General features: G+C 35.0%; 1 protein-coding gene across 15 annotated transcripts in view; it reads left to right on the top strand.

Moving 5' to 3' along the window:
• Nucleotides 1-14,408, top strand: part of LOC5571687 (longitudinals lacking protein, isoforms A/B/D/L) — a 347,874-nt gene that overhangs the window by 17,184 nt on the left and 316,282 nt on the right. For all 15 annotated transcript variants that reach the window (XR_002500373.1, XM_021844286.1, XM_021844283.1 and 12 more), the window contains exons 2-4: nt 588-790; nt 896-1,171; nt 1,230-1,380. Coding sequence is in view for 14 of the 15 variants with exons in the window: in XM_021844286.1 (XP_021699978.1) it covers nt 617-790; nt 896-1,171; nt 1,230-1,380 (601 nt within the window). In the remaining variant the exon portion in view is untranslated. The remainder of the gene's footprint in view (nt 1-587; nt 791-895; nt 1,172-1,229; nt 1,381-14,408) is intronic.

A 14,408-nucleotide genomic window follows, 5' to 3' on the forward strand; every position in this document is an offset into this window, starting at 1 on the left:
TTTAATGATGAAGAAAGTCATGGGCGGGATAGGTTAAGCACCGCCAACACATTTTCAATCGAAAGGATTTTGGCGCGCTCGAACTGACAAATCCGTTTTCAAAAACAGTCGAGATAAAAGCCAATGACAAAAACAATAAAACTTCGCTTCGAAAGTCCAACCGGCAAACTCCAGATTGTGATGCGAAGTCAATATTAGAGAACGTACGGGAATCCCGTGGAATGTCTATGTAAAGCTAGTTCAAAACATTTTTTACCCTCAAAATTTTCGAATTTTTAAAGGGAGTGGGATGGTATGACAAAGTAAAATAATATTTTGTATCAGCCTTAAGCTCGTTATTCGTTAACATTGAAAAGTAAAATGAGGAACGATGCGAGGCCAATTTTTAACTTTTATTTTTCGAAAAAAAAAAACCGTTGGCCATAAATTACTATTTTTCGGTATAAAGCGTTCAACAACTTATCCCACAACTTTTCATGTATCTTGTGTTGTACCTTATGCGAAAAACAATAAATTCGTCATTATTTAAATTTTGTTTGTTACCCAATTTTACTGATTAAATCATATTCTGTTTCTTTTTCTTATAGAATCAACGCAAATAATCAGTAACCCAAAAATGGATGATGATCAACAGTTCTGTCTTCGATGGAACAATCACCAGAGCACACTAATCTCCGTGTTCGACACACTTTTGGAGAATGGAACGTTAGTTGATTGCACATTGGCAGCTGAAGGAAAATTTCTGAAAGCACACAAAGTTGTTCTCTCGGCTTGTAGCCCGTATTTTGCGGTAAGTTTTGTTAAATTACTAAATAATAATTTAATAATATAAATAATATAATGATATAATAATTAATAATTTAATAATAATTTGATATTATATTTTGTAACACAGGCGCTACTCTCACAACAATACGATAAACACCCAATTTTCATACTCAAAGATGTGAAATTTCAAGAATTACGCGCCATGATGGACTACATGTATCGTGGCGAAGTAAACATCTCACAAGATCAGCTTGCTGCTCTTCTGAAAGCGGCTGAGTCCTTGCAAATCAAAGGACTTTCGGACAATCGGAGTACATCTGCTGCGCCATCACAACAAAAGCAGGCACAAAACGAAGCCTCGTCGACAAAATCGCTTCTGACACCAGTGGTACCTGCAAACAAGGTAAGATTGATGGTAATGGTTTATTCCATTTTTAATACATATTTATTTCTTTGATTAGGCTTCAGGTTTAACGATTGAAAATAAAAGGCCATTGAAGCAGGATATTCTTGACACAGATGTATCTGGGTCACGGGAAGGCTCTGTCAGTCCTACGTTACGGAAGCGTAAAAAAATTCGTCGAAGAAGTGTCGACAACAATAATGTAATAGGTAAGTAATACCTACATGATTATTAAAAAAATGTTCATCAAGTATTAGGGGAGTGTCTTCTATGTGTGGACAGATAGTTTTCTAAGCACTAAAATGTAATCAACCTTTGCTAGGAATGATAATCATTTAAAAATGTTTCTTGTCAAATAATCTTGTGTATAGACTTAAACAATCCAGTTCGTTTGTGCGCGTTTCTGGAATGTTTTTATATCTCAATATGTTTGATCAGCATGTTGATGAAACAGTTTAAACTAGTGAGCTCCTTTCATGTTTTTGTTTCAATTAGTAAACTATGTTTTTGTTTCAATTAGTAAAACTATGATGGCAATGATAGCCATTTTTTTGTTTGTATGGATAGTTAGGTGTAGGAAATCGTATACCGTGAGGGCCCCTTACTCTGCGCACTTTTACCAAAATCCACCAAAATCTGGTAAAATACTTAAATTTTTATTTATTTTTTTTTTTCATATATTGCTACAATAGTAATAAAAAAGTACGCGAAGAATTTTCTTGCCAAATTTACGTTTATTACTTTATCAAAAATGGGTCTTCCTTAGCCGAGGGGTTAGAGTCCGCGGCTACAAAGGAAAGCCATGCTGAAGGTGTCTGGGTTCGATTCTCGGTCGGTCCAAGATCTTTTCGTAATGGAAATTTCCTTGACTTCCCTGGGCATAGAGTATCATCGTGTCTGCCACACGATATACGAATGCGAAAATGGTAACTTTGGCAAAGAAAGTTCTCAGTTAATAACTGTGGAAGTGCTCAAAAGAACACTAAGCTGAGAAGCAGGCTTTGTCCCAGCGAGGACGTTAATGCCAAGGAGAAGAAGAAGAACTTTAATAAATAATAAAAATATTAAAAAACGTCCAAATTGACTGCCCGTTAGCAAAAATGCTAAGGGGGTACCTCATCACTTAAATCATTTGAAGCAAATTAAAGAGAACATAAGGACTGTTCATTTTATAAAGTGGACACTTTGTTTATGCTATATTTTTTTTTCATTTATTGATAAAATAGTAATCGGTTTTCTATGCATCGTTTAACTATTATTTTACGATGCTATCAAAATAGAAGATCGTACAAAATGCTTTTGGTTGAAGAGCTGAAAAGTTTTTCCAAAAACTCCTAAGAAAAGCTGCTCGTCAAAGTTTGATATTATTTTTCGCAAGACAGAAATCCCCATTCTTATGAACAACTTGTATGTTATCAATTATAGTCCACCATTTTCTGACATTAAGTAACTTTGGTGATTTATCCATTCATGACCACATTTGCTGATACACCATCTTTTCACTCCCAGCAAAAGAGAAAAGTAAAAAGCATGTTCAAAACTGGTTTAGATTACTAAAGGACCTATATTTGTATAAACAAGAGCTAAATCGTGAGTTTGTACCGCAGTCTTAATATAAATTTTACTCTTTATGGTCGTTTTACTAAAAAGTCTCATACTTTTAAAATCATGTACGCATATTTATCAATCTACAGCATATTGCAAACGTAAAAACTCAGAATATTTCGATTGGTAATCTCAGAATTACATATTATAAAAATAATATGTGGAAAATAAAATCGATTTTATTACCGTAAAGTGTCGTAATTCAGCGCAGTTAAGGAATAAAACGTTTCAAATGGTTACTTCAAAAATAGTATTGCATCAACAAAAAAGCTTTATGGATGAATCGCTAGCAAGTCTATTCTAGATTATGGGGAAAATATAAACTAGACTGTATTCATAATTTACATTCGTGATTTTTTTTTTAAATAGTTCACTCGTTGAAATTGCCTAATTCCGCGCATTTTTTAAACGCTTTTCCATATTCCGCGCAGAAGAATGCCTAATTCTGCGCACTCATGAAACAATCAAATTAACATTAATTTTGATGAGGGGCTGCATCCATTCGTTACGTTAACACTTAAAATTGAAAATGTTCAACCCCTCCCCTTCCGTAACACTTTTTGTATGAGAAAACGTAAAGTTTTGTATGAACCGTAACTTTTTAGTCTACGTTCAGTTTTTTTTATTATTTTTTTGTCTATCACATGAAATAAAGATAACCAATACCGTGGCATTGGTACGTGTGAATTTCGTCTATGAGAAAGTGGGGCAATTTGGCCATCTTAAGAAAAGTCGTTAGAATTGCAATTTTTAGATCAATACACTAGATATGCACGATTTCCGTTGTCTTAGAAAATCACGAATGAATTTTTCGTCGATTTTTTTTGTCGATGGGGTGATATGAGCACCCTATTTTATGTTGTGAAATTATCTCATAGAATTTAACAATTTAATTATTTTATTCACTGAACTGGAAAATTAAGAAATGAAATACTCTTTCGAAATCTGCTGAGCTCATATTTGGCTGAAATATGTTTCTTATTGCATAGTTTTAGACAATTCGGTCGAGAAAAAAACCTTCTTCTTGGCATTAACGGGAATCGAACCCAGACACCTTCAGCATGGCTTGACTTTGTAGCCGCGGACTCTAATCACTCTGCTAAGGAAGGCCCCTTAAAAACCCCCATGCCAATGTGAATCATTCCACCCATTAGCGAAACCGCCCCGACTACCCCTATTTCTCGAAGACTTATTCAAACAGACTCAAGTCAGAAAAGTTAACAAACTTACTTCATCAATCCTACGTGTTTTGCAGACGAAATTCTACACGTTCCGCTCTAAACCAACTCGATTTTTCACTTTTAGAACGTTTAATTTCCGAATTTACAAAACGACGAAAGTAAGATTTTCAACTTTTGCAGCCTAACCTACTTTCGCCGCTCCGCTGTATGGAGAGACAAAGTGACTTAACCACGAATCAAAACACTACTTGAGTCGATTTTACACTGGTACAAAAACGTCGTAAGTAACTGATTGAAATGGTTTATCATTTTGTCATACATTTTTTGTGGGAAATGGTAGGAACTCCCTAGTGTTTTAACGCGAGCTGATTGCATGCAAAATTTAAGCGATACACAAGGTAAAAAAAAATAAAAAGGGGTTTCATTTTAAAACAGTTTTAGAAGAAAGGTTGTGATTCTTCTTAATTAACTTTCTCAAAACCGTATGAAAGTTACTTACGTCGATTTGAAAAAGTAGTCGATATTTGTATTCTGCACTGTTCGTTCATACAATACAAGGACTAGTTCGCATTATTGCTTGGAATCAATAAGTTTTAAGCAAATCAGTTAATGGTATCCACTAATGCCACGAGCAACTGAAACTTAATTTTTTAAGCAAAAAAGAAACCTCAGAAGCACCTAAGGGTCACCCATAAATTACGTCACACAAAATATGACCATTTTCAACCCCTCTCATCCGTATTATCACACTTTTTGTATGGAGGCTTCGTAAACTATGTAGGGATCGTAACGTTTCCGTGAATCATTTCCCGAGAATGTGTCGTAATTTGTGGAGTCTACTACAAATTACGACATATGTTGTTTTCCAATAATTCTATATGGATTGTATAATATAAATAAGAATCATAAACAAGTGTACATTGGCAATGTTATGTGTGGTTCATTATGCTAAGTCATTTTTGTGCGCACAGATGTATAGACTATGTTTTTGGGGTTTATGTTTATGCACACCACGTGGTATTTTTCCCTGTAAGGGACCGTCCATAAATGACGTAGCATTTTAGGAGGAGGGGGAAGTCTACGATTTTGCTACGAATCATGTATTAAGTATGGAAAAATAGGCTACAAAGGGGAGGGGGTGTCAAAAATTGGTCAAAAAATGCTACGTCATTTATGGACGCTGCCTAAGTGGACTTTCCCGATATTCCGCTTGTACATGAAACGTATGTATGCATGAAGTTACTTTTCAGAGAAATAGACAGATGTGAAGACGGATATAGCATGTTTTACTTGTCTGTTGTTCTACGAAGAACAGTGCGCGGAATTAGGGCATTATGAAAAAAGACGTAGCCTAATTCCGCGCAATACTTTTTTGAATAAAACTCAATAATTATGCTAATATTTGATAAGATTTCATAGAAGCACCATGAAACATATCTGTAGCAAGTAGTTCCATGGAATATTGCATAAAAAATAAAACATTTTAGATAAAGGAATCGCGTTTGTTGTTGTCCTACAGTCTTAGCACGGACGCTAAGAAAATTAGAAAAATGACGTCTACTCCGACGGGCCTTCACTGATTATTTTTTTATGCCGCGAAAAAATGCCTTATTTGCTTTTATTTGTGATTCAAACTTATGCTAAATCAAAGTAGCCTCGAATAACATTAAAAGTTGCTGAAATATTAATGTGTATTTCCATATATAAATAATTTTGTATGAAATGCGCGGAGTTAGGCACTGCGCTGAATTAGGGCACTTTACGGTACAACAGTGTTGCCAATTTTGATAATTGTCAATGTACGTTGAAAGGTCTTCTAAAAAAAAAGCAAAATTGTTTTTCTATTGCGCTTTCAATGTGTCGTGGGGTATATAGTAACTATATGAAGGCATACGTTATTTTTCGTATTAATACTATATTGGCACTTCCGTCAGGACGTACTTTAAAAACAAAAAAATCTACTCAAATGAGTTCCCTTCAAATGTAAAATATTTTTCTCTAAAAATATCGGGGAAAAATGATTATTACTTGATCTTTTCTATCAGCCTTCTGATTGATAATCCTTTCGAAGAACAAGCTTTTTATGCGTAGATCAATCTTCTATCGATTCACACCGACAGACTTGTTAAAATGCTTTTGGAAATGTTTTTACAACGCTGCGAACATCTCTTGTCAGTGTGACTATTGTCGGCAGCCTAATTCTCTTCGGCAACTTTCCCATAAGAACTGCTGGTCAATCTCTTCGGCAGCACCAAATCAGTTGCATTTTGAGGCGTGCTCATTTGAATTGATGACATCTCTGGCGATATTGTTTGTTCAGTCTCGGAAATCTCGTCAGCGGGAAGCTGGCAGAACAAAGAATCATCTGAACGTTTTCATTGATGTGTTTTGATAGGAAGATACTGCGTATTTGGCGTTTGAAATTTGATTGCCGATAATAGTCGAATGGTGCCGAAGCCATAAATCTCCCTAGTTGGTCGAGTTTTCCAGCCAATTTCTAGCAATCATTGATTTTGATAACCTCTAAAAATCGATCGTTTTTAACGTTGTTCCATATTCGTGTGAAATATAATAATTTTGGAGATTTTTTTATTATCACAACATTGTACAATACTAGTTGAACGATGTACAGAAAACCGATAGAAATTTCATTGATAAATTAAAAAGATACAGCATGCACAAGGTGTCCACTTTATAAAATGAACAGTCCTTATTTCAGATTTTTAGTATACAGTGACCCCACGCAGTTGAATCACCCACAATTTATGAATCAGCTGACTCCAAAAGACAAAATTATTATTAAACTTGTCACAAAACATCACAGAATTATTTTTACTGATAAGAAACTATGTGTAAAAATAATTCTGTGATGTTTTGTGACAAGTTTGATAATAATTTTGTCTTTTGAAGTCAGCTGATTCATAAATTGTGGGTGATTCAACTGCGTGGGGTCACTGTACGTAGGCACTAGTTTATTTATCTAGCAATCATCACTGGTAAAGTGCAACTTATTTTCTCTTCATTTTCCTATTCTTCTTGAGTGCGCATAGTAAGGAACCATTTTTCAACTATGTTCCTTACTATGCGCCAGCAGTTATAAAACGTTATTTTCAACATACAATCAACCCTCCAGAGGTCGAAGGGAACCATTGACTTGTCGACACAATCAAGATATGGAATAGAAATGCTTTGGGAAATTGTTTGAGGGGACCATCATAGCAAGGGAATATATAAAAAATATAACGTCCATCATATTTTAAGCATTTCTACACTCCGTCCCCTCAATCCCCTGTCGCGATTTTGCAGTACCTAATGCATGCATTGTCACATTTTCGTAGACTCCCCCTTCCCTGAACGATGGACGTAATTTTTGAATGCTCTTTAACCATGCAATAAAATAATTTTGATTTTTTTGTATAGTTTCATGAGTCAATATCGAGTGATCGCAGCAAGCCACGCGCGGGCGGCTGCGTTTTGAATTTTGTGTCACGTTTACCTCGTCCGCGTTCTTTCGCTTTTTTTTCCATTTCGCTGGTGAAAATTAGATTCGGCGGATGGTGCTACGCAACGTGCGAATGATCTGTGGGAACATGTTTTTCAAAGTGATAGGGCAAGTGTACCATTAGTGGTGCACCTAAGGGAAAACTGCTAAAACACGGTGTTAAGATCATGAAATATATGATTTTAACGTATCATTCGATAGATCTCAAATCCTTCTATCATTCAAATGTATAAAAATCACGATTCATTTAAAATTTCCCTGCAAAAAGCCTTGCACCAATAATAGGAACACTGTTCCTTTAGTGGAGGTATATTTTAAGGATGGTTCCTTTAGTGGCGCAAACCATTGATTTCTTATGGGACCCTCCACTATGGGTACTGATGCACCACTATAGGTGCAAAGGAGCAAAAAAATTAAGCAAAATAATTGTTTTAAATAGTTTTACGGTTAAATTTCATGAATATTATTCAATTACTTGTATCATTTTCGCATCGTGCATAATACAAAAATATAACATAATCATTTATTAGCGCGAGACATGCCAAAACACACTACCTCCACTATTGGAGCTACCTCCACTAAGGGAGCGTTTGCCCTAGATAGATTTTTTTTATCGGAGATTAAAACCGAAGATGTTTTGTGAAGTTTTGTTTGCGTTTTGCTCGAGAGTGCTCTGTGATGGCACCATCAATTGAATTCGTTTCGCGTGACTCGTTTTTTATCCCCCGTGCGTGTTGATTCAAAAATTGAATGTGATTTGTGGATGCTCGGTTCGAGATGGATTAAGAATTGCAGTGCGTGCATTTTGATGAGCAGTGCTAAGTTACGGCTCAAGCTATTGTTCATTATTAGAGCGATAGACTGCGGAGGATTTTCGAAAATGGAATTTGGTGAGTTTGTTCTGATCAGCAGCGCATAATCACAATGCGTAAATACTAACCATTTGTCGGCAAGACGTCTACCGAACGTATCTTTTGGCACTACTCGAGAGTTGCCGCTCTCGAACGCTCTCGTGCCATTTACCAAACGAGAGAGTGACATTCATAGGGCTCTCCGAATGCGATGTGCCACGAACTGTTATGGTTCGCGAACTGTTACACTCTCCGAATATGGTTCGATCGGCTTATTCTGATCGAAATCCAAACACTGACAAGTGACCATTTGAGCAACATTGCTTAGGAACGTCTGTGTGATGAACGCAACAGAGGCTTATAAAAGCAAATGCTGGCAATGAGCTTAGGGCAGATTAAAAGTGACAGTACTACACGCAGCGAACTGGATTATCGAATTTCATACATTTTTCCTTATGAAAGGTGGAACGATTATTGCAATACGAACGCTTTATGTATCGTTTTAGCATCACTCCACATCAAGGCGTCGATAGGCGCGTGGTGTTCGCTCGGGCCTATCGATCGCAAGGTTCTTGGTGCAATTCCAGGTTGCCGCGAAAACGTTTTTTGTTTTCAAATTCTGGTTTCATAAGGCAAATTTATGAATTTAAATCCGATTTCTTGTGGCGAATTTTCATAAGTGGTTCCTATGTTTATCGATAGTCCATTTGCCTGAGTGTACCCCTATCGCTACTGACAAAAAAAAATATCCTAAAGAGTTGTTTTCCTTCAACTTTTTTCATTCCTAGCTTAAACTTATCAAATTGACCAGAGAGAATTTTAATTATTCTACCTAAAAGTTTTTTAAGTCTTTTTAGATAAAATATATAAAAAAATGAATACAGTAATGTCCCGATTTTGTCAGCCCCATGCTGCATTTAGGGTTGACAAAATCGGGAAAGAGCTAATATCGGGATAAAATTTTTCGACTGGTTTCTAGTTTTATTTTAACTTAAGGTCTTAATTTTATGATTTTGTTAATATAAACATTGTTTTTTTTTCACTTCCATTTTCTATGTACCGTAATCCAAGGTAATATTGATAAGTTTCTCGGATGATTATTAAAAATTTCAAATTTGAAAAATTCGATCTTTAGATAATTGTATAGACGTGGCCAAGGTCATAATTGACTTTATGCACCCAATATTGCCAGTATAGACGTTTTTAGTCTAATTAAAATAAATATAAATTCTAGGCTGACAAAATTGGGAACAAAGGATGCTAAAATTGGTGGTGGACAAAATTGGGTCAAAAAGGGTCCTTCATTAGCCGAGTGGTTAGAGTCCGCGGCTACAAAGCAAAGCCATGCTGAAGGTGTCTGGGTTCGATTCCCGGTCGGTCCAGAATCTTTTCGTAATGGAAATTTCCTTGACTTCCCTGGGCATAGAGTATAATCGTACCTGCCACACGATATACGAATGCAAAAATGGCAACTTTGGCAAAGAAAGCTCTCAGTTAATAACTGTGGAAGTGCTCATAAGAACACTAAGCTGAGAAGCAGGCTCTCTCCCAGTGAGGACGTTAATGCCAAGAAGAAGAAGAAGAAGAAGGGTGCTAAAATCGGGGGTAGATAAAATCGGGGGCTGACAAAATCGGGTCATTACTGTATTACAAAATTCAAACAAAACTGTTCGTTGTCTATCGAAACTGAATTGCAAAAGAGCAAAATATACAAATGCCCCTATTAAAAGCATATTATCGTACGTTATTTGTCCGTATTGATTTTTCTAGACAGATGATACAAATATATGATACAAATAGAATAAAAAGATTTTAGTTTGTAAAACAAATATTAATGTAATTTAGATTTTAAACTTCTAGTATCTTAGAGGACGGACCTGGTGTAGTAGTTAGAACTCACGCCTCTCACGCCAAGGACCTGGGATCGAATCCCATCCCCGAGATGGTCACTAACAATTTTTCAGTGACGACTTCCTTCGGAAGGGAAGCAAAGCCGTTGGTCCCGAGATGAACTAGCCCAGGGCTAAAAATCTCGATAATAAAGACAAAAAAAAAATTCTAGTATCTTTCCAAAACATCGTTAGGAATAATCCTACAATGCTTCTGTATATCTTATGAGTATAAAATGGACAAATTTTCTCCAAAATATTCTAGTTACAATGTTTTTTTTGTTCGGATTAGTGTGAAACAACTTATACATATTTTCATAATATTTTGATAAAATAAAAAATTTGATTTCTAAGCTGTCACAATATACCAATAACAAAAATATCATGCTTACTGTACATAATTACATCACATTTGTTTTAAGAATAGATTTTTGTTATTGATGATCCACTTATCCCATTTTCAAGTCTCTCATATTCAATACATAACAATCAAAAAGATCGAAACAAATTACGATTTTTAGTCCCTCATTTGATATCCACAGAAAAAAGTTTGAATTACATTATTTAGGTTAGTTGAACATAACAATGAATTTGACTATTGATTTTTCTGTATCCACTTACCCCACGGCACCTTATGATGCAGTGGCGTAGCCACAAATTATTTCTAGGAACATTAGTGGTCTTGAGTAGAAAACAAATTGTTTTACCAGCATACACAAAAACCCGCTTATTAAACACCCATTTTCCTACCTACGTCCAAAACTGCTAAACTATTCATATTGTATATTGCAGTATTAAATCATCTCAAATTTATGCATAAAAACTGAAAAATAAGTACATCAATAAACATACTCCGGGTAATCGAGTCTAAAATTCCGGATAATCGAATCCCGGATAAGGGCAAGTGGGTAATGGATTTCGCATAGTTGGGATTCTTCAAATCCTAGCGACTTTGAATTAAAACAAATGAGGTCGTGTATAATTTTTAGCTTGACTCCCACCAAATATAAGCAGTATGCTGAAATTTATTTTTATGTAAAATTGAAGAAAAAAGTACAGAAAAAGTTTTTGGAAAACGTCTCCTTACTTTTCAATTGCCCCTCATGTGGGGCAAGTGAAAAGTTTATCGTTTTGAACAATAAATTCAAAAACTAACAGTTATATTCACGATTTCTATTACCTTTAACATGTGTTCAGGCGTCCCAATGAACAATCACATAAGTAATATGTAAACAACGAAAAGTCTATTATTGTTACTTGAATTTTTTTTCTGTTCAGTTATGTTTGTTGAAATTATTCGACAACATTATAACTGCAACATTTCCAATGTTAGTTCATGGGACAGCAATTGCATTTCTGCTCTGTAGAATTTACACCGCTCGTTATTTGTTAAGAATATCGAATATGACGTCGGATAACTGTTCGGGAGAAATCAAACGGAATCCTTCAATAAAGTATTTAGAAACTTTTTTATGGGGATACACCTATACCTCATTTTTTATGTTTTAAATTAGCCTTCCATAGACATTCCACGAGATTTCCATGCGTTCTCTTATAAGGTACCGCGGGGCAAGTGGGTAAATGGGGTAAGTGAAAACAATTGATATATTTCACTGAATATGTGAAATAACGTTTTGAACTCATGCGTAAACCTTTGAGGCCATTGAGAACATTACGATAGGTAAGATATTTCTGAGATTTTTCAGCCATTATTGCATAATAGAGTGAAAAATTGTTAACCTGTCAACTGTTACTCCGTAACAAGTTGGCAGCGTACAATCTTATTTTAATATTTTCAGTGGAAAAAAGTTTCGGAAAACAATTTCCTGTACCACTTCTTAGTTGTCCTCTGTGACAGTTTCAAACTGCAGTAAAAAAAGTTTTAGAATTAATTCGACGTAAACCTAAAAATAACTAAATTTAAACACCGTCAATTTTCTAATCAGGTGGGGCAAGTGAAAAGTTTATCATTAGAGATTGAATTTGTGTTTTCTCTTTAAGTCGCCATAAGTAAACATGGTTCGCAATTATCATAGAAAAACATAACGTGCTGATAATTCAAGAAACACTATACTCAAGCGTTAAAAGCTATTAGAAATCATTGAACTTCTCTAAAAGATGTTGCCAAACATTACAATATTAATATGTCTACTTCGGGCAGCCAATTAAAAGGAAGACGTTGACTGAAAAGTTGCAATATTAGAGAACACACGGAAATCTCGTGGAATGTCTATGTAAAGCTAGTTCAAAACATAAAAATGGGAGGTCTATCCACATAAAAAAGATTCTAAATACGTTATTGAAGGATTCCATTTGATTTCTCCCGAAGAGTTATCCGACGTTATATCCGACTTTCTCAAAAACAAATAACGAGCGGTAAAAATTCTACAGAGCAGAAATGCAATAATTGCTGTCCTATAATGTAAGAACTAACATTGGAAATGTTGCAGTTATAATGTTGTCGAATCATTTCAACTAACATAACTGAACAGAAGAAAATTCAAGTGAAAAGAATAACATTTTCTTTGTTTACATATTACTTATGTTATTGTTCATTGGGAAGCCTTATCAAATGTTAAAGCTTGTAGAAATCGTGGATATAACTGTTTATTTTTGAATTGATTATTCAAAACGGTAAACTTTTCACTTGCCCCACTTTTGGGGCAAGTGAAAAGTAAGGAGACATATTTCAAAAACTTTTTCTGTATTTTTTTCTTTAATTTTTCATAAAAATCAATTTCAGCATGCTGCTTATATTTGGTGGGAGTCAAGCTAAAAAATATACACAACCTCATTTGTTTCAATTTAAAGTCTCTAGAATTTGAAGAATCTCAACTATGCGAAATCCATTACCCACTTGCCCCACGGTACCTTATTGGAACTTTTCAATCAACGTCTGCCTTTTAATCGACTGTCCGAAGTAAGCATATTAATATCGTAATATTTGGCAACCTTTGTTGACGGTTGAAAATTGACGGTGTTTCAATTTAGTTATTTTTAGGTCTATCACGAATTAGTTCTAAAACTTTTTTTACTGCTGTTTAAAACTCTCAGAGAGGACAACTTAGAAGTGATACAGAAAATTATTTTTCGCTGAAATATTAAAATAAGATTGTACGCCGCCAACTTGTTACGGAGTGATAGTTGACAGGTTAACAATCTTTCGCTCTATTATGCAATAATGGTTGAAAAATCCCAGAAATCTCTTACTTATCGTAATGTTCTCAATGGCATCAAAGGTTTACGCATGAGTTTAAAACGTTAATTCACATATTCAGTTAAATATACCAATTATTTTCACTTACCCCATTTACCCACTTGCCCCGCGGTACCGATCGGTAATCGAATCTCCGGATAATCGAGTCCGACCTGTATATCGTGTATTTTTTATGATCAAACCATAGTTACTACAGTCAAAAGAAAACTGTGCACTAAATTTGTATGTTTTTTTAATTCTGTTTAATTTTTAGCTTAAAATTTTAAGTGGTATTTGACGAAAAAAGAGGTTAAATATTGCAAAATCTATTTTGAAAACTGACACTTGCCAGATAGTTATAATTGTGATGAAAATGTAGGAAAAGTGTTTGTATTAGAATCTCGACAAGTTTTTCATAGTTTAGGCGACAGCAAGTCAGAATCAATTTTCAATTTTTCAGAAACATAACATATTCGTCAATTGGAACACACTAAAATAGATATTGATCCAATATCAGCTTACACTCTCGCGGTCATGTGTTTACAACACAACGAATTACTTAAACAAATAAAAATAACGTCAAACGGCTTAGTTTGAAAGTTTTTGATGTCTCTAGAATCATCCGTGTAAATATGATTGTTTGCACGGTCTCCCGTGTTACCTTAAGGAAAGATTCAAATATGACGTCCATCGTTTATCGGGATTTCTAGACCCCCTCTGTCACGCTTTTCCCAATACCTAATTCATGCACTGTCACACTTTCGTAGACACACCCACCTCCCCCAAATGATGGACGTCATATTTGGATGACCCCTAACCACGAATCAAAACAAAACACTACTTGAGTCGATTTTACACTGGTCATGTTTTTTATGTGTGCTAAACACTCGTGAACTGCTTCGTGATGCGAAATTTTCCACCACTGAATGATACCCAGGTTTTTCAATCAATTTTTACCAACCGAACATTTTCAAAAAATACAAATATGTTTCAAAAGCCATAGATATTTTCTA

The sequence above is a fragment of the Aedes aegypti genome, chromosome 2, assembly GCF_002204515.2.
Source record: "Aedes aegypti strain LVP_AGWG chromosome 2, AaegL5.0 Primary Assembly, whole genome shotgun sequence".
Lineage (NCBI taxonomy): Eukaryota > Metazoa > Arthropoda > Insecta > Diptera > Culicidae > Aedes > Aedes aegypti.